Source organism: Diplotaxodon limnothrissa, linkage group LG2 (assembly GCF_057381915.1).
Source record: "Diplotaxodon limnothrissa isolate DT_005_m linkage group LG2, D_limnothrissa_male_GT1.1, whole genome shotgun sequence".
NCBI classification, from domain to species: domain Eukaryota; kingdom Metazoa; phylum Chordata; class Actinopteri; order Cichliformes; family Cichlidae; genus Diplotaxodon; species Diplotaxodon limnothrissa.
In genome coordinates this window covers 24,437,775-24,459,083 of record NC_140597.1, presented here as the reverse complement: position 1 = coordinate 24,459,083, position 21,309 = coordinate 24,437,775, and the positions used below count along the sequence as shown (strand labels likewise).

The following is a 21,309-nucleotide window of genomic DNA, read 5'->3' as shown; positions in this document are numbered from 1 at the left end:
AGATGTAGGCTTTTTTATTTGCAGGACTGAATGCTGTTCTTGACCGCATGGTGTCCTTCACATCACCAAAAAGCTTCTGCAAGAAAAAACCCTTCAGAAAGGTTACCCATGTGACTCTGGCATTCAGCGTATTCTCCAAGTGGGTGGCTCTCTTTAATGCGGCTTTTGTCGCGGGTGTCTGTTTTTATACATTCAGAAGTGTAGCCTACATGAGTCATCAGTCTGTGTCAGAGCCATTTTTCCCTCGGCTCAGAAAGATCATGAGCAGTGGGACTTTGGGCCTTTGACTGGGTTAGCAGCCAATGGCATCTCTTTCAATGATTCTGCAGCATTTTAGCGCCACCCAGTGGCAAAAAGCAGGAAATATTCATGTATTTCAAGTAGACTGAAGAAGTTTTCCTCACTTTATTTATTAGCAGCCCCCCCCCCCAAAAAAACCCCATTCAAGATAGAAAAGAAGAATTTACCATTTATTCATAATAAAGCCTTTCAGTGATTATTAATTTAGCTTTCCTGCTTGTAAAAATTCCTTGCAACCACCAGTCCGGAACAAAATTACTCCATGTTGTATTGGCTCTCAGCTCACAGAGAGACAGCCCAGGGTCAATGCAGAATGCAGCAAATCTATACTGGACACAAATAGCAGGCAGAGATATATCATTGATCAGCTGCAGGCTCCCTCAACCAACACAAGCGGCTGGACTGGAATGCATCATAAGGATATTAGTATGAGATTATGATATCTGGCCTTGATATGTGTGGAATTTGTGTGAGGTTTTCTGGAAGGGGAGACTGGATGTCCATCTGCCAGGCTGACAGTAATCTCAGCTCTCATATTCCCAGGTGGGGAAAGCTCGGAGTCACAGCTGTTAGAGGGTAAGACGGGGGAAAAGGAACATTTGAAATCTCTAGTAAATTGATCGGGTTTCACAAAACGGAAGGCATAGTCATTTTGGAGAACTGTATCAAGCAAAGGAAGTGGCATATGGAAAGTGGTTTTTGCTTTATTTCTTTTCCCAATACATACAGATAAATGTCAAGTACACATGATACTTTGGTCCCCCCAAAAGAGGAAAAGTAGATCCTTTTGTGAAATTAATGTATTTGTTTTTAGCTTGTTTTCCTTTACAAAAAACAAAAAACAATTTAATATAAAATATTATTATACAATGAGATATTTCCTTTTAGAAAAATATAGGATATAACATTTGTATAAGAACAAACCACACTTAAAAAGCATACTATTAAATTAATGCTAGCTAGTGAGATGTCTAGAGCTAGCATAGGCTAACGCTAAATTATCAACTAGACTTTTAAATAATGTGGTCTGATTACCCAACATAGAAACACAGCAACACAATGTAGTTTCTTATATTTCATAGTAATTTGGGCTAGAGGAACATAAAAACTAAAGCAATGCTTAAAAGTCTTAAATTAGCATAGCTGTAGCTTGCACTGCTTATAGCTAACAGATTTTTTTTTATTCTGCGAGGCTATAAAACAAGCTGTGAATAAATCATCTTTATATACAGCAACTATGGACAGAGATATGATCATTTGTTTAGATTTGTGTTTATATCCAGATGGTGAATTCACATGCAGTATTTGTTATGTTTTAGCTTTGTTTGTAGTTTCTAGCAACTCCAGGGGGAATATCTTCTTCATTAGCTGCTAATTGTGCCACTCTGTTCAGTTGCTAGGCATAAACTGTGTCTGTCAGCTGTTTGGTTCTTATCAGGCACTGTACATTAAGTTTTGACAATGTTGTTTTTCCAAAATGATTCCCGCTGCAGCCAGAAATGACATCATGTGAGTGACTCACAAGAGATGCTTGATGACTGTCCAAATCAAGTGTGGAAAAAATGTTTTATCTACAGTTATTTTTTGTAAAGCAGAAATGACCTCTGCTAGAATTTGACTTAGTTTTAGTAACAGCTCTGTCTCACACAGCCACGCTCATTGGTGTTCAGCAGTTATCACTGAGGGGATGAGAAAGTCTCCTTGCTGGAGTCAGGGCTGGGAATTGGGGCAGGTACGCAGAGCCAGAGGGCTCCACAATCGCCAAGTCTTTGAGGTCACTGAGTTTTCGAGAGAAGGAGCTCAGCCTGGTGCTGAAGGAGCCCCTCTTCTGGCTGTGTTCTTCCCCTCGGGCCTTTAAACAAGCACACAGGCCCTTGCATAAGCCTCCTAGACGGCCACGGAAATGGTTCCCAATGAAGCAGTAGAGCACAGGGTTGATGGCCGAGTTGGAGAAACCCAGGCAGAGTGTGAGAGGGGTGAGGTTTTGGATGCTCCAGCTTACCCAGCAGCTGTCCAACCAGCCTTCACTATAGAGCACATCCAAAAAGGTCACGCAGTGGAAGGGGAACCAGCAGAGGAAAAATGCCAGAACCACTGCAGCTACTGTCCACAATACCCTTTCAAGCCCCCTACCCTCCAGGGGTCTGGCCCCACTTAACCTGGGATTCACAGAAGGGGTGGGGGGTCTCTCCGGTTTACTATAGCCCTCGTGGGACTGTAGTGATTTAAAGGATGACATGCTGTGTGGGTGAGACAGATTCTGCATTCTTACCAACCCCGTATCAACCAACAAATGTCTACCAATAGCACAATAGCAACAAGAGATGACAAGGAGTGGTAGAAGAAAGGCCAGAACAATCTTTATCCAGACCAGGGTCCGATACCAGGTATGATCAGGATATAAAATTGCACAGGCCTCCACACCAAGCACATCCAGGTAGTAGGTCTCCCTCAGAGCTAAGGTAGGGCCTGAGCAAGCACATGCCAGAATCCACACAAGGATGCAGATGAACCGGGCGCGCTTGGCGTCTCGTGCACTTTGGGAACGGAGTGGATGCACAATGGCCAGGTAGCGGTCTATGCTCATGCATGTGATAAAGAAGATAGACGCGTAGAGGTTGAGGTTGTGGAGAGCGCCGCAGATTTTGCAGGCTACTCGACCGAAGGGCCAGTTGTAGCCCTGGGAGTAGTAGACGGCCCACAGCGGGAGCGACAACAGGAACAGCAGGTCGGACACGCAGAGGTTCAGCATGAAGGTGTTAGCTACTGTTCTCCTTGAGGCACTACCATGTGCCAGGACGCACACTGCCAAGGTGTTGGCTATGGTTCCCAGCACACAGATCACACTGTAGACGGTGGGGATGACTGTGGTCATGGGCACAGGAGGCCAGTCCGAGCAGAGGGGAGCAGAGGGAGTCGGGGAGGTGTTCACAAAAAGCTCCGTCGTTGAATAGAGGGAAGAGGTGGAGTTGAAAAGGGAGAGGTCATTTGGGATTGCCATCATGGAACTGGATGTACCGTTGCCTCACACAGTTTAACTTCCCTCCTTTGAGTTTTCCAAGGTCAGCTGGAAATAATGCAAAACAAGAGCGCATTTAAAATTCAGCTGCCTTTTATGGACAAAGTTTCTCTACACAGGCATCTTTATTTGGTGCGAGCCTTTATTAGGTGTCTTACTTGATATCTAATCAAAGCAAAAATACATTACGCCATACTTGATACACTGTAATCCAGTGGCTGTAATCCAGTTTTATTGGAATACTGTAAAAAAACATCTTTCTCCAATTAAAGATTACATTTTTGAAACAATCATGAATTAATTTGAAAAAGTTTTAAAAGTGTTAAAAAGACTAAAAACTAATCTTGCAACAGTGTACAAGTGAAAGCACTACTAACTGCATAAATAAATCAAATTCAAAGCAAGCCATCATTCGTACATGGAAAATGATCTCATCGACTACGCTGACTCCAATAAAAAATGATTCTGACGGTTGAAGTTGTGATAGAAAACAGACAGAAAACTCTCGCTCTTAGACTAGTAAAGCCATTTATGATTTCTTTACCTGATGTAATTGAGCGTCCAGTCCAAACAGTCTAGCTCTTTTTCAAAGCTTCTTTTGGCTAAAATCCATGTCTTGACAATTTCTCCTCGACCCCTTTAAAAGAAATCTGCACAGCTGAAGACCCCGGACTGTATCATGCTCATGAGTTGGACCGCCTGTGTGTGTGTGGAGCAAACAACCTCCAGACTCTGAGAAACCAGATGACGTTGGGGGTCTTATAGGCCCCGGGAGTCTCTTGACGATTGCACAACAGGGAAGTTGCTGTACGTCACACACCTTCATCACTACCAAGGGGCTGGACTGTAACTGGACATAAGCCAGCCTGCACAGAAGGAGAAGAACAGAAAGACATAAACTTGCTCTGTTTCTTTTTTTCCCTGTATCCTTTCTTTATCCCTCCCCGCCCTCCCTCCAGGAACTTCCACCAGAAACTAACAAAATCAAATCAAGATGTATGTTGTAGTAAAACTTTGTCTCCAGTGACTGCAGCCACAAGGCAGCGTGTCATACCTGACCGTAATAAATGGGACGCTGGTGTGTTCTGTATTTCAAACTTACAGCTCTAACTGCCCCCGACGGGGCCTCTGACCCCAGAAAGAGAGGCTCTGTTAATTAGCAGAGCCTCGCACTTTGTGTCATATTGGTCCTGCTGGCGGTCAGATAAGCCATGGGAAATATTTACTCCATTTGAGCGGAAGTCAAACCAGCTCCTGGGCCAGAGAGAAAAAAGGGAGGGGGGAGAGAAGATGGATGTGGAGGAAGATCAGCAGGAACTGCGGGGAGTGAAGAAGAAGATGCGAAGGCAGAAGGGAGAGAAAGCGGAGATTCCCTCCAGTGGTTTTTTATTAAGGCCTCTGGTGAAAGTTAATGAGGGATGCGTGCAAAGCTCCGACACTGATTACATCACAGCTCCTTTGATCAGCACGTTTGCACCTATGCTGCACTACGTGTAGATGCGGGTGCACTCAGCCCGGCGTGCGTTCATCGACGCCAGCGCACTTGGATCTGTTTACATGTGCGCGCACTCTGCTCCATTGAGCATCTATCAGGACGTGATGTTTTCTAATGGCTGCGGGAAAGCTGACAGCGAAGATGAAGGATGAAGGCGAGACAGAAAGCAGAAGATTTTGAAGGCCGCAAAATGAGGAGGTTCGCCGTGGCGTGCTTGCAGGATATGAACTGGGAACGTGCTGCAAAGCGCAAAATTATTAAAATGCGATAGCTTTTGCTTCTCCAGAACGGAAACTTTGTCATGTACTGGCATGCTGGGTATGCACAGTTGTTCTCATACTCAGACATGTCATATTTTCATGAGGACCCTCGCAGATAATAACACATTCCTCAGCTCCATTAGATGAACCTTAAAAACCACGTTTTACATGACATACGACCCTTTAAGGCATCCTGTCCTAAAGGTCACTAAAGCTTTAAATCAACAGTCCTCTCAGAGACAGGAATGCAAACACACACACACAGAGATCGACAGAAGCCAAGCCTTAGTCATGACATGCAACAACTAAAAACAGAAATTTATGCTTTCACGCTGGCCAACAGAAATACCAGATGACAGAGAAAGCAGAGCTATGTCTGTGCCTCACCAGTTCCACCATAACAGAGTGATGAACCTCTCCTTACGTCTCATCAGAAGATATTGTTCTTTTTACTCTACTAGACTTAGTTTTAGCTAAAACAACTACACAGAAACTCTTTGCCATATGTATGCAGAGTTTCATTGATAGGTGCTCTTACTAAACAGTGACAGCCAATATCCTTAATGTGGTCGTCTCAAACCATAGCTGTGGCTGTGGGCACAGGAACCCCACCCACCTGCTTTTCAAACCTAATATTTGTGACAGGCAAAGAAGGGTGGTGTTAAAGGGGGAGGATGCAATTGCACTTTAATGTAAGCTTAAATATGGCTATATAATATGGCTCCAGACTCAGGACATAATTCCCCTGTAATTACATGGAATTTCAATTATTTTAGTTAGAATTACAAAGTCATTTACATATAAACACACTAGACTAAGGCGACAAGTCTGGCTTATAGAGGAAACAAAGTCACTACTATACAGTTAGTACTGATTAACTTCCTGGTAATTTAGGGGAAAAACAATCTTGCACTGTGTGCTGTGCTTTTGTTGTGCAGGCTGTAGTACGGAGTGACTTAACCATCTTTATTTTTTCACATCATTATTTAACATTTATTACACTGATGGGCATGCTATACTTAAAATTACTTACAGTAAAATGGGTGTCTAGGCCCAGAAGTACAGCATACCTAAGATAAGAAGAACTTTATTTATCCCGAGGGAAATTCTTTTGTCGTACACAGAGACAGAGCAACAGAGGAATAAGATATACAATATATACAATAAAAATATTAGTACACAGTAATATACAGTAGGATAATGCAAAATATGATATCCAATAACTCTAATGAAGTAACAATATAACTATATCCTGAAAAATAAATAGCTTAGCTATCAGTGCAGGTGATTATATAAGATGGAAAAATATTGTTTCTTTCACCACTAAATTACCAGGATTACACAGTATTTACAAGTATTTTCACACTACTTAAATTTACTGCAAGTATAATTAATTTCTCTTAACATCAAAGCAACAGAAAACAGCTGTTTTACAGTAAGCCATGTCATCGCACGTCCATCCATCCATTCACTTCCACGTATCCTTTTCAGGGTCGCCAGCGCCCCGCTATCCCAGCTGTCTTAGGGCGAGAGGCGGGGTTCACCCTGAACAGGTCGCCAGTCTGTCGCAGGGCTAACACATAGACAGAGACAACCATTCTAATCTAACCAAGCTAATTTAGTCTGGTGCATTTTAACGTTCTGCTATTAGGCCTCCGCGGCCAGTGTGATTATACTGTTGCAGCTTTATAAACACAAATAAGCTTAAAAAGTTATTTGAACCTTCACAGTTATCAAGATAATTGCATTTTGTACAGTTATTATGACGGACCTGGTTTGATCTCTGTTGCGCTTTAGCGCTAAACAGATTGAAAACACTGTGAGGCTGTAAGTAGGTTAAGAGGAATTTCAATTTTAATTCTGGTGGAAGGCCTGTGCGGCGGATTGTGAGCAAGACGACGAGATGGAGGATGATGGAAGTGAAGCGAGAGGAAAAGGAAGGTCGCCCTGAAGGTAACAGGAAGGACAGAGGGTGCTCGACAAGTGCTACAAAACTGACAGTGGAGCTTTTTTATGTCACTGGAATCATAAATATTAAAATAAAAATGAGGAAAATAGTCTTAAGCTTTATACTCCAAGCAGACTGCAGGATGTTGGGAAATGAGTTTAAATATGAGATTTCAAACAATAAACAATGACCTTTGTAGATAGTTGTGTGCGGTTGTCGGCTCAATTAATTGCCAAAAAATATTTAAAAACCAGAAGATATGTGAGAAATATGGCTCAAGAAGTGATGGTGGCTCACAGACACTGATTAGTTCTGTGCTACACCCCTGACCGCTACACCGCTGAAAAATGTTCAAAAATCAAAATAATTGTCTTGCTCAATCACACACACACACACACACACACACACACACACACACACACACACACACACACACACACACACAGTTTTCTTTGACCTTTGTCAACAATTGGAAAGGCAATCACACAACATCCTATCTGTAGACAATCAATTAAAGCGGCTCACGGTGAATTCACTCTTCAAGGCGGTGATTGCACGTTAAAACGAGGCAGCGTCTGCTGCACGCTCAAAAATCCCCAAATCATGCATTCACTCGGGCTGAGTGAGACCGAGCATGTATGGGAGAGCGGGAGGCTGTGTGTGTCTGCACAGTCAGGCACCAGATAAGGAGAGCAACGGAGCAGAGGGCATCAAACCTCGGCTCACCTCGCAAACTACTGCTGGACATCACTCTCCCAGCTAATTATTTTCTTTCACAGTTCATTTTAGCCTGGATTAAAAGCACGACATTTAATTCATTATTATTATTATTATCATCATTATTATTCCACTGGCGTAGTTTGCCAGGTTTTTTCTGCTTTCTGTTTCCTTGGCGCTCATTAAATAAAATGCTATTAACAGCTGTAAAGAAAAAGGAAAAAAAAAAACTACAGCTGATATCAGCAGCCTGAAAAACGTGCCAAACTCTGCTAAAACCAGTTTGTTGCTCTTCAGCGGGCTAAATTGCTACCATCTGATTTAATCCCACACTTGCAGGAAAAACATGTACTGCGAACACATGCTGGCTTGCATAATCAGAAGAGGAAGTTGTGCTTCAGTAAACATGCACAGCTTCCATTACTCTTGTGTTTATGGTTTTTTGCTGATAAATGTGATATGTGTTTATTTGCTGGTGGTGGAGGCGGTGGGGAGGTGTCCCTTGCTGAACAGACCCTGAGAAGATAACCACCACAAACCATAACCCCCATAAAGTCCTCTGTGGAAAATCCAGCTCATGGGGGTGAAAGGTGAGAGGTCAGGGTTGCAGTCCCCCCCCCATTTCCTCTCTGCTGGTCAAAAAATCAGATCTGAGCGCACTCTGGCCTACATGCCAGAGTCCAGTCTTCTTATTAATTCTCAAAACATGGCTGTAGCCGCTGTTCGTGTGGGATACTGTGAGGAAAGGGGACCCTATATGTGAAGGGGACCCTTGAGGGAAGCCAGTTGAAGCTATACTTAGTCACATCTGTGTGTGTGTGTGTGTGTGTGTGTGTGTGTGTGTGTGTGTGTGTGTGTGTGTGCGTGCGCTGGGGGGCACAGCTTATGGCAACAAGATGTCCATCCTTCCCTAACAAGCTGTGAGAAGAAAGGATTTCTCTGATTTACACGATTCCCAACTCTTTCTGGTCACTTCTATTTTGAACTGAATCAATATGTTCCATATGGGTTTTTTATTATTATTGATGCTGCTGGTCGCTAGTTGTTCCTGGAGGAACTGTCAGACTTATTTTATTTATATATTTAAAAAAAAAATACAGACTCCCTCCAGTCAGTAAGTCTCTGGCTCCCGTGACTCAAAGCAGCAGCACAAGCTGTTGCTTTGATGCCACACGAAGCCAGGTTCCCGTATGTGCGCCCTTCTCCATATATTCCAGAAAGAAAAACGTGCAAGTACGGACATCTTGTGACTCGCACTACATACACACAGGCAGAGAGGATCCCAAGGGTCGTGACTCTGGACAGACTCGTGCAGAGTTTATGAGGTCCGGGGGTCCAGCTCCAGTTCCTCTAAGGGGCCGTAAGAGCCTATAAAGATGTGAACAGATACCTCAGCCCCTCTTTACAAATACAGAAATAAGCAAAAAGATGTGGCACCGGGAATGCTGTTTTTTTTGTGTATGTGTGTGTAAACGTGACACAGGTGATTTAAAGCAGCCTACAACAGCCGGTGTGGCTTATCTGCTGTAACTGCAGTTACTGGATTTCTTTTTTTTTTTTTTTTTTTTTTGGCCTGTCCCGTTTGGCTCTTTTGCCATCAGAATTGTTGTCTAAAGGCAAAGAAAGATGCCCAACGGATTTACTTTACCAAACTGACCATCCCAGCCTTGCCGTAATGGTCCATTTGATTCACCTTTTATTGTTTATTTTATTTTCACTTACTGAATACGGGACAGACTTGACTGGGGGAAAGAAGGGGAGAAAGAAAGAGGGAAAGAGAAACAGCTGAGAAGAGGGACGGGGGAGAAGGGCAAAAGACAAAAACCAACAGAACGGGCAGAGAAAAAAAAATGCATATATCAATCACCTGCTGAGAAAGAAAAAAGAAAGCAAGCAGAAGAGAACAAGAGTAATAGAATAAACAACATCACAATGATATATGGGAATATGACAGTAAATACTAAATGTTAAACATTATTGTGCAGCACATAAGATCAACAGAACACAGTGTGCTTTGAGGTAGGAGCCAAAAAGGGTGTAGTTTGTGGGTGTGATCACCCGTGTGTACACCTGTGAGCATGGACGCGCTTGTTTTTTGTTTTTTAAAAGGTTCCTTCATGTAATAATCTGCTAGAGGGTGTGGGGGGGCCACAGCCCCGTCCTCCAGGGCGTGAAGCAGGTGTGGAGGAGATCAAAACTCCAGACATCCAGAGGCCCCCAGAACACAAGAGACCAAGGAAGACCAACAGAGGGGCAGCTGCGCCACTGTCCCGGAAAGAGCTGAGGAGAGTCCCAGATGAGGGCTCACTCAGCAGCCGCGGAGCAGAAGCCAGGGGGGGGGTTGCAGTGACGCGCCCGTGAGCTCCGCCGGCAGCCAGCTGCGCCTGAGTGACCGAGCTCAGTTACTGGATTTCTAACAAAGGGAGGAAAGGAAAAGGGGGCAACAAAAAAGCTGTATCTCAGCCGGACAAGCAAAACCATCCACTAATGGAGAACTGGGAGTATTCTGCCTGGGAGTAAATGTAACATAAGATTAAACATAAAAATGTGCACCAACAATACCAATATCATCTCCAACAATACCAAGACCAGAGGAAACAACTGTTTGCAGGACTGGAAACGAAGAGACAGGGTTGAACCTAAATGTGCTAAATCAGGGCTTAAATGATCGATAATAGCAATAAATGTAAATGACAACTGAAATATCCAAAAGTAGAATAATAACATGAAAAAAAGAGAGATCTTATGACTTTGCAGTGGTAGCCTTAGTTATCCAGCTCTTTGCAGCTTTTTCTAATTACAGTAAAGCCTATGGCAGACCAAATAAATCAATAATTAAAAACATACAGTACCTCAGGGTGCTTCAGTGCCCGAACAATAAAAACACTAAAGTGCATATAAAACAGTGGAGGGTCTTAGAAAAATGCATACACTATCGGTCTTAGAGCCACAAATCGACCACGCCCAAAAAAGTGCTATAAAAAATTTATATATTAATATTTTTTTCCACTTTAAATTAGCCAATCTTTTAGACCTACTTCTCCTTGAAATATTCATGTCAAGTTTTAATTACATTTCGCGGATTTTAACCCTTTATATCCCGGTTTCGTCACATGAGCGCACTGCTTTTTTTGCCCCAAAAACATAAAACATAAAACATAAAATATTTTCCAAAAAAAACATTTGAAGTAATATTTTATTGTTATTATAATTAGGCCTTTAGATGGACAAAAGATTGGCACCAACATTAATTTCGATCCGGTTTTAATTTTTTTTCCAGAAGCCAAAAATGTCCCCAGGCGGCGCTGCTGCTCCTGCTCCCCCGGGGAGGAGTGCCTCTGCCGCGGGTGTGTTTCGCGCAGCGCCGGAGCATATGGTTCGGTTCCCGTGTCTGCAGCACACACTTCCGCTACCACGTGAAAACAAATACGTCATTTCCTGTTGATTAAAAAAATTAATGCACCCTCAAATGATCCTAAGGTCAGAAAATGGTCCGGAACGAGCAGCGGGCCAAGCTGCTGCTGTACGCGGGAAATTAGTCTGCCTTTTCCGGGTATCTGTCTTGAGCAGGCCGCTGGAGAACATGTGTATGTTCCAGCAGGCGTCACATGTGGAGCAAGGGCGCCACCCGGTGGACAAATAAAAAAATTACAACTAAGGCCAGTACTGCAAGCGGAAGCGGAAACATAACCGATCACGATCGATTTGACCGTAATTTTTTTGCCGTGAAAAATAGCGTTTATAATGGGTTTCAATGGGGCACAAATCGACCACTAGGACCAATAGCGTAAGTTTATCGCTAGCTTAGCCACTGAAGCTAATTTCCGGAAGTCATACTGAAATTTTAACAGTAAATGTGACCGAACTTTTTTTTGCAGACTTTCGCTATATTCCATTCAACACTGTGCAAATGGCAGGTAATCGAAATTTGAAAATAGCCACAAATCGACCCAAGACTCTCCAGGGGTTTTAATGGTGAAAACAAAGGTGTCAGCCACACAGGGAGAGCACACAAAGCATCGTGATCGGAGCGCGGGGGGGTCAGCCTGCAGTCTGCACAGCTGCTGGCCAGGAGCCTATTTATTCATTTGTGATTTCGCACCTGATTGGCTGCTGGCTCCTGCTCGGCTGTTAATATTCTCGAGCTAAACACACACACGCAAGCACACAAACAAAAATCACTTTTCAGAGAACACAAGGCATTAATGCACGCTTGCTGTTCAAACTGCTCGGCATAATCATTCCCATGAATAATAATTGCTCGGGTGCTGTGCTTACATTATGATTTTATTGCAACTTTGAAAACACCATTGAAACTTTTGGTTTCTGTAAAGCATCGATCAGTAGAGATGAGCTTTTAGATTATATGACCCAGTGTCTGACTTGTTACAACTTGATTTGATTCAATGGCTGACATGTGGCTGTAAGGAGCCACACAGGTCTGTTACTGTAAATCATAGGACACGTAAACACCAAAACATTAAAAATGTAAATGTGGTTCTGGAGGAAAAGTCAGGGCTCATTATCTCTTCTTAGTGGGTGTGAAAGAATAGCAGTACATTTCATGCATGTCAACGTGCTGATTGTTATCAGGAACCCAAATAACTTGCGTGATATTTACACATGTGGAAAATGTGAAGGTGTGATGACAGTTTTGTTCTAGTCAAAACATGTTTACTCTGCTGAACGAGCAGAAGTGTTAGTCGAAACCGTCCCCTCTCACATGGCCGTCCCTCCCTGAGCCTGGTGCTGCTGGAGGTCTCTCCTGTTTAATGGGAGTTTTTCCTTCCCACTGTTGCCAAGTGCTTGCTTATGGGAAGTCATCTGATCGTTGGGGTTTTCTATTATTGTAGGGCAGGGGTGGGGGAACTCCAGGCCTCAGGGGCCAGTGTCCTGCAGGTTTTAGATGTGTCCTTGATCCAACACAGCTGATCTAAATGGCTAAATTACCTCCTCAACATGTCTTGAAGTTCTCCAGAGGCCTGCTAATGAACTAATCGTCAGATTCAGGTGTGTTGACCCAGGGTGAGATCTAAAACCTGCAGGACACCGGCCCTTGAGGCCTGGAGTTCCTCACCCCTGACTTTTAAATATAAATCTAAGAGTACTCAATCTTCATAATGTTTTTGATATATGGATTATAATTAATTATTTCTACAAACTGTAACAAAGCTTATTATGAAAATCCGTTGATACAGATTTGCACGTACTAAATGTGCCCTTCAATGTAAGATACTTTGAACAGAGCTGCGAGTGTGCACCATATGGGTTTTTGCACAAGTTGTTGTTTCTCATGGACTAATTGCAGCATGAAGACTCACTATGTGGAGCGTCTTCCTATGGAAAGGGGCCACTTTAATGGTCTCCCTTCAAAGATAACTCTGGTTCATGCGGCTCAGATGATTCCTCATGTTTAGCTGCTCATTATGTGACAACTCGGGGTCTGAGTGAAGATCTGTTGATGCTACATGCTGGAAGTGCTGTAATCAGTAGCAGACATGACCCAACATGAATTCATGAAAAATATAGATTTATTTGAGTTCCATAATTAACAAGTGAGGACAATTTCCTGTGTTAGCGAGTGAAACGGTACTAGTCCATCTTGTAATCACCACGAGTACATGTGCAGATTTTTCAGTTCACCAACACACTGGGCTAAATTACAATAAATAAAAGCACGCTGCATCCATGACTGTGAAAGCTGGAGCACAAAAAGCCAGTATTTGTTAAATGACACAGAAAATTTCACAATCTGCCATTTGGGGTATAAAAGCTTGTAAATAGTAGTGGGTGGGTTTTTTTTGTTTTTTATTCCAGTTTTCTGTCCCACGCAAACTGATTCAGTTATGTGTGCCCAGATTCACTGCCTCGCTGCTGCAATGCAAATGTACTGGGATGTTTTCTGTGGAAACAGCTGATGTGGGCAGACGAAATGAGAATGGAAATGTTGATTAAAGTCTTTCTAACTGCGATTGCTTGCAAAATGGCCTATTTACAACGCATAATGATACAGAGCGTTTGTCAATTAGAGTGAGATATGAGATGGCAGTGTGTGTGGGAATGAGGCTTCTCCTGTGGCTGGCTGCAGTCTCTCAGCTTCGTGTGCTGTACAGGTCTTCATCCTCAGGGCTGGACTGGCCGAAATCCATGAGAGAAGGGTCTGGTTTGAAACTGGAGCCCTCTGCAGGGCAGCAAGAGAAATGCAAAGCACATCAATAGAGTTAGATTTGTAGAATTAACTTTTATTAACAGATGAAAACATTAAGAGTTGCCGGGTGAAAGTCACAGGTTTCTGTCGATCTTTATGTTCAGCGCAACAACCAAACGTGCAGAAAAACGTGATGTTTCCTCCTAAAATTGCCTGAATTCCATGATTGATTTGGATGCGTTGGTTCTTAAAAAGTACAAATAAATCAAAACTCTGTGTTTAGTCATTTGGTTTACATAGTAATCCTTTGAGCACTGCGGTACAAAGATTTGGAAAATCTTATGAACGAACTGAGTGTTTAACAAAATCAAACAGTTAGAGTGACCTTGCACTTTTTCCGCACTTGGTTCATGGAAAGAACCAAGAAGAAAAGGGATGGGAGACACAGTGTCAACATAAACTGCTACTTTTACCAGCTAAATGGAAACACTGAGTTAAAATCTAGCAGAAATACTGAAAAGTATAATGTGGTATAGTTTGGCACAGCCTGTGTTACTATTTGCAACTCATGTTAAAGAATTTATACGCAGAGACAAAGCAGAGATCGCTGCGTACATACATTCTGTCAGTTTTAGGGCAGTTTCACCCACATGTCAGCACCCAGTCAACCTACTGGGACGGCAACCTCCTTTAAACATTTACAAGGAGCTCCAGTTGCTGCTTTGTGGAAGAAGATCTGCAGCAACATGGAACGGGAAATGTATTTTCTTGAAGGAAAAAAAACATCCCAAACACATCCTCTTACTGTGATCTCACTGGAGAAAACTGTATTATGCAATATGATATCACTTCTTGGTAAAACTATCTTTCGGTTCAACTTAAAGCCAGGCTGAGCAGACTGCAACTAAAGCCCTGCGATTCTTTTTAAAATGCATATTCCACACACCGAGTGCTGTGAGATGTTACATCACATTCCTCTCTTTTCTTTCACATCACACAGTTTGTGCAGAGTGAGTCAATCCTCAGTATGTCAAACTGCTAAACAGATGTACCGAAAAGATAAGTAAGCTGTGCTGAAGGATGAGATGTGAAGAGTTAAACTGAAAACTAATACAGATTTATATCACGTTAGGAAGTAAACCTGAACGTACTACAGCGACAACAGAATCCAAGTCCCAGGTAGCAGTGATAATCATACTAATAACAACAACTATGTAGAACACAAGACCCACAACGTTTAGGTCCCCACATTTAGGTAACCACATCATTCTTAGAAGAGGTCGAATGTGCGAGTAACAGGAAGTGAAGGCTCACTATGTTTGTCTGTGGGCTTAAAAAGAAAAAAAAACATTTGTTTGTGCTGGTCTACTGTAAACACCCAAACAAGAGCAAAGGTACATGTGCAGAAAGTGTTAAAGTACAACCAGTAACGGTTTTGTGTTGGGTTGGTGTGAGTGTGGCGACTGGTGTCTCATTAAAAGCAGCAACTCCTCCATGCTATCTGACTCGACTAATTGACATTTCAGGGTAGAGGAAATGTAAAAGGTTAGCAGCACACATTAAGTGTAGAGTAAGAGCAGCGGAGTGATGATTAAAGCATAGGTCCTCTGTTTAGGTTTTCATTTCTTCTTATTTTATTTACTTATCAACCTTTCGCTCTTTGACATGAACTATTTTTGGTACCTGTGGCCTCACTGGAAGCCTCTGGAGTAGATGTTTCTTCAGAGGAAGATGCCGACTCGACTGGAACGGCCTTTATTGTTTCCGGTCCTGAGCTTGCAGGCTCGGATGGGCTCGTGTCCGTGGATACATCCCCGGAGGCTTGTTTTCTATCCGAGGCTTCTTCGCTTTCAACAGGGGCCAGCAGCTCCTCTGGGGAAGGCGCGGACACTTTTTCTACTGGCGGAGAATTTGCCAACAGAGCCGGAAAGAGCGGGAATTAAACCACCACTGTTGATATAAGTCTCTGTGTGATTGTGTGTGAAATGAAGAGACGGAGACAGAGAAACAAGACGACAGGGATCAATACTGATAATACCTGTGCTGGTCTCTGTGGGGGCCTGGTTGGGGGATATTTCTGTGGCTGTTACGGATGACTCTTCTTCTGTTATGACAGCAACAATGGGCTCATCAGAGATAGGATCAGCTGATTTCACCTCTGTGTCTGAGATTGTAGAGCTCTGGGCTGAGGTGTCTGTAGTGGAGCTGGGCTGTGAGGTTTCTTCAGCCGCTGGAGGCTCTAGATTTGCCGCTATAGCTGACTAAAAAAAAACAATAAAAAATCGACTTTAATGGTGCGTAATTAAAATGTACAATTTTCTTGAATATTTAAGTAATAAAATTTTAGATTTAAACTCTCACAAAATATGCCTGAATCACATGTGAGGCACAAAGAATAAAACTCCACTAACAGTTATGAAAGGCAATGTGTAGGAAAGGAAATGGAATATAACCCATTTACCACACAAAAGGGATTTTTTCTCTGTCAGTAAGCAACACATGTAGAGAAGGGAAAGGCACCGAGTGGAAAGCAAGTTACACGAGCTGAACTGCTGTTTAGGTTTTAGTCACACAGTAAAACAGCTTTATAAGTCTTTCTGCTTAAAAACAGTTCGCTTAAAAGTCTGTTAACCTGTGGCTGTGAAGCAGCAGTCTCTTTGGCAACCGGCTCTGCGGAGGCGAGCAGTGAAGACGCTGCAGCACGGCTCCACTGCCCTGCAGCGTAAACCTTCTTTCCCGTCACCTTGGGAGGACAAAAGACAACGCTCGAATTAAACTAGGAAAATATTAACATTTATACTGCGAATTAACAAGATATCCGTGCTTGAGGAAGCAGCGTTACCTTTAACACTGCCACTGCTTGTGCAGGGTAGCACACTGATGCTCCTGCGCTCATCAGGCCCAGCGGGACCGCTAACCTCTTGAAACGAGAGCCTGAAATAAAACATTTTGCAAAGCAGGGCAGCGATCAATACAAGTGGGCAGAGGTTAAGTCCTGGAGGCCAGCTACTGAACTGCTATATCCAGAAAGGTCATGCTCACATAGTGTGTTGCAGCACATTTTGGCCAACACAATGCCCAGGTTAACTTAAAGACATTAACATTTTCATGCACTTTAATGACTCTTTGGTAATAGGAAGAAAGAGTGAGGAAGACAATGTAATGAGAAAAGTGAAACTTCCTCAGAAACTTCTTGTTTCTTGTGGTAAACTTTGGGCAATCGATGATGAGATGATGAGGGGTACTTCAGCTTCACTGGCTGTGGTGTCTAAACCCTGATAATCACAGTGTTATCTCGTACATGAAAAGGTCACGCTAAGATTAAATACACATAAATAAATCTGGAGCGTATGTGCATTTTAAAACAAAACAAAAAAGGGGGTAAAACAGATGTTCTTGTTAACAAACAATGCATATCTCTGTGCAAGTTCACATGCATTGTGAGAAGTGTAGAAAATATCTAAAATGTTCATCCCATGAATACATTAAGCAGAAGTTGTAATACTTTATTTCCTGTGTGGCTGAAATGAAACTTTCTTCTGAGACAGTCTGAGAGCGTAAAACTAATTCGTATCTTTCTGAAATGACTTTATATGTTTTTTTTCTATGTTCTGCAAAACAAAGAAAAATATTAAATGGTCTAAGAAAGAACGTAAAGTGCTGTGATCCTCACAAGCAGAGCTGGGGTCGCACCTTAACAATCTGGGACTGTTAAAACACACAGCCCAGAGGTCAGAGGTCAGAGCCTGCCAAAGTGTCAAGCCCACTGGACGATAAGTGTAAGAAGTTTCCTTAATAAATGCAGTTTGTAGAAGAAATACACTGTTGTTGTGACGCAGCGACAGAACAGGAGTCGAGTTTTGCTGATGAGTTTCAAAACATTGTATGTGACCATTTAGTGGCACACTGATGTGTCAGCAGCAATGCATGTTTATTGAGACATATTCAACAAATTGCACTTGTTTTTCAGGATTTTCATCTTTAATTTTTCTAGACTGATTCCTAAAAAAGGGAATTGTTTTGATGTCTTGTGAGTTACTTATTCATTAATGTATATTTAAGCTTACTAAACTTGCACTATGTGCAGTTCTTGCGTATGCTACATTTGTTATAGTTGTATGCAATGCTTTTACTGGGTCACATGGGGCTGGAGCCTATCCCACCAGTAATATGGCACAATGGAAAGGTGACCTGTCTATTGCAGGGCTAACACAGAGAGACAACCGTTCACACTTAGACCAACACTCTTTCAAACATTTTCTTTATTTAATATGAGAAACTGATTAAAACGTTTCTTGCAGGCCTAAACTGTTTGTCAGTTCAAGTTACCTTTCCGTGCCAAGAACATGCCAAGCAGGCCAGCCACGGTGATGGTGCCAAATCTGGGTAGAAAACCAGGAGGAGGGTCCTTCAGGTAATAGTATAAATCTGAGGAGCAGATAACAGAAATCAAGATGCTGACAAAAATACATTCAGCTTCCTTTAAAGAAAAGGTGTGAACTGTATCACTAATATTGGGACTACCATTAAACTGTAACAAAAAAAAAATAACTTTAAATAGATCACTCTCATCCTCTAATGTCTTACTGTGGGTAAGACTGAAGTACTGAATACATCACAAATTAAATATGTTTCTAAAGGTGCTATTTACATGAAAATCTGACCAGATGTGTGAAATAACCCTTCCAATCCACAAATGCCACAATATCAAACCAAAGATGCTCATAAATTAAGTTATGTGTAATAATGAGAAATCACACAGGGAGAAAGTATTGTATACACAGTATCAAACTTCACTGTTGGTATGCCGTTTTGGGGGTGATATGCAGCGCCTCTAGTGCTGCTTGACTCTCAGACAACTCTTCTGATAATTCTTTTCACTCCTCTGTCTGAAATCTTGCAGGAGGCATCTGGTCATGGTCGGTTTATGGTAACATGATGTTCTTTCCACTTTGTTCACTGGAATCTTCACTAGTTTAGAAATTCTTCGGTATGTTTTGCAACGGCCTTGAGAGAGCTAATTGGTTTTACACCTTAGTAATGAGACCCCTTCTTATAGGCCATCAGTTGCTGAAGAACCAGCTAATATAAATTTGCACTTTGCACAAGTGGCAGGACTGATTTAAGCTACTGTCATGACTTTCCACGACTTTTTGCACCTCCCTTTTCATGCGTTTGATACTTTTCCCTGTGTCATTTCTCGCTATTACACATAATTTATGGACATCTGTGGTTTGATTTCTTTGCATGTGTGAAATGGATGGGTTGTTACAGACACCTGGTGAGAATTTCACCTCAATAGCACCCCTTGAAATATATTTACTTAGTAAATGTGTGACATGTTGAAAACTTTAAATGTCTTATTATTATTGAAATTTGATATTTAGGTGCAATGTAACTAAGACTGTTGTTTGCCTGTTGTTTACTCACCTTCTCCAGCATGATAAAGATCAATACTTCCCCTTTTCACAGAGATACAGGCACCCTGCAGGGAACAGAAGACTAAACTGAAACCACTAGAAAAGTTCATCAAGAACATGCCTGTTTAAGCAACACTGAAACAGATACATGTGAGTCAGTGCCAACTGCTCACCCCCACCCAACAACCTGTGTTTCACAGAATCAAACTGTCAAATCTTCTTGCAGCAAACTTCATGCAGTTTAACTGAAGTTAAACTGCATGAAGTTTCCTGTCTAACTCCTAAACCTGCACCGAGCACTTGCAGCGTGTGGGATCGTGCTCTGTAAACCACAATGAGCAGCAAAAAGATAGCGGTGTCAACTAAATTCGCAGGTGCAAGATAAGAGTTCTCTGGTGCATTTTAGCTGTCATATGTTTAAATATAAATGCGTTTCCACCACCTGCTCGTGTTAAAAGTGCAGAAGAGGATGTGAAAGCATGAACTACATCAGTACTTGACGGTGAATGTGAATGAGATTTTTTCCTACATGCAGCTTTACATGTACACAAAGGGGGAAAAAACTTGAATACCTTTACAGCGTGCACAAATGGTAGTACTGTCTCTCTGGCTGTAGTCACTCCACCCTCGATGACCCCTGGACTCTCTGGGACAAACTTACTCTGAGCAGACTGCAACACCGGGTTGTAGATGTTGAGCTGGGGAAAGGGAGGTAGAGAGTTGGTGCGTTATTATGGCTATGAATGGCAATATCCCATACAAATCATGAATACACACCTTTTCTCGAGTAACCAGCCCATCAGCGGGCGCTTCATTCACAGAGTACACACGGAGGGAGGCTATTCCCAGCACAGTCGGGACGGCCACCATTACCACCTGGCAGGAGGGGGAACGTACACTGTAGTTTTAGTCAGTGTGTCAACACCACATCACTATCACAGCTTACTTCGTGGACTTTCAGTGGAAGAATTATTATATATATATTTTATATTATTAATTACAACAATACCACCATATATTTCAAAGCATCGCTTTTCCAGTCTTTCAAATATTTATACTGCATTAATGAACTTCTAAGTATACATCCTGAGCTTATTCCCTTTGTTTTGTGTGTACAAACTGTTTCGAACTAGTTAAGCTAACTGACGTTAAGCGTTACTCTTACCGACAGTGTTTGTGTTGTAGCTTAATGCGGCTCTAGAAAGCTAACAAAGGCAGGGCTGACAGCTATTAAGGTTAAACAGCTGTTACACACTTTTAAAGATGCAACCTCTGCTAAAACCTTCCTCCGTGTATTCTTTTTAGGAGTCATTCAGCGAAGCTAGCACAGCACACATAGCTAGCAAAGATATTTCGTGCAGAGTAACAACGCCTGAGATGTGACAACCAGAACAAGTAAACATTAGCAGCTGCGGGGCACTTGACGCCAACATACAGTCTACACTTTCATTGAAAAGTCATTGTAATAAAAGCTAAAAACTTTGCTGAAGACAAAATGACATGCATTCACCTTGGCCGCCATGACAGCGCTCTCCCCCTTCTTCTGTTGGTTACAGCTTCGTTCTAGCCCAAAAAACCCCGCGGTCGGCTACTGCCACCTAATGGGCTGAAGTGGGAATTGCAGCTCGGCTGTGCTATCCTACTCGTCAAGTAAGTCCACATGTTGCTCACCCACTGAGCGGACAGTTGACCCTTGCCTTTGTACATTTGCATCAAAATAAAAATAAACTCCTACTCGCAGTTTCACATGTAAATGAGTTGTTATTTACGTTGCTGAGACATTGCCAGCATCGACCCTGAGGGGGCCTCATGTTCCAGCACCACAGGATTTCTCCACATTTAGTTTAGTTTTAATGAAGTGAATATGTATAAGGAAATTTACATTACTACTTAACTTTGTGCACAAGAGCTTTAAGATGTGTTCAGTCAGAAATCAACCTACACACACAAAGTTCTGCACCAGAACAGCACAGGTGCACATGTTGCACTGGATTTGATGAAA

General features: G+C 42.4%; 2 protein-coding genes across 3 annotated transcripts; both read right to left on the bottom strand.

Moving 5' to 3' along the window:
• Positions 1-1,331: 1,331 nt before the first annotated feature.
• LOC146638478 (type-2 angiotensin II receptor-like) lies at positions 1,332-4,039 on the bottom strand. Its single transcript, XM_085368782.1, has 2 exons — positions 3,864-4,039; positions 1,332-3,367 (listed from the first exon to the last, which is right to left on the bottom strand). Exon 2 carries the CDS (start codon positions 3,302-3,304, stop codon positions 1,967-1,969), a length of 1,338 nt encoding a protein of 445 aa, XP_085224908.1. The 5' UTR covers positions 3,305-3,367; positions 3,864-4,039; the 3' UTR covers positions 1,332-1,966.
• Positions 4,040-13,284: 9,245 nt separating this feature from the next.
• Positions 13,285-20,850, bottom strand: apool (apolipoprotein O-like). Of its 2 annotated transcripts, none has more exons than XM_085368760.1 (10): positions 20,818-20,850; positions 20,085-20,183; positions 19,880-20,005; positions 19,318-19,372; positions 18,217-18,315; positions 16,730-16,821; positions 16,520-16,630; positions 15,926-16,148; positions 15,571-15,786; positions 13,285-13,920 (listed from the first exon to the last, which is right to left on the bottom strand). In XM_085368760.1, exons 1-10 carry the CDS (start codon positions 20,827-20,829, stop codon positions 13,832-13,834), a joined length of 1,122 nt encoding a protein of 373 aa, XP_085224886.1. In that variant the 5' UTR covers positions 20,830-20,850; the 3' UTR covers positions 13,285-13,831. The 2 variants fall into 2 exon arrangements, with proteins under 2 accessions (XP_085224886.1, XP_085224895.1); XM_085368769.1 differs by having other exon boundaries at positions 15,571-15,783.
• Between the last annotated feature and the right edge of the window lie 459 nt (positions 20,851-21,309).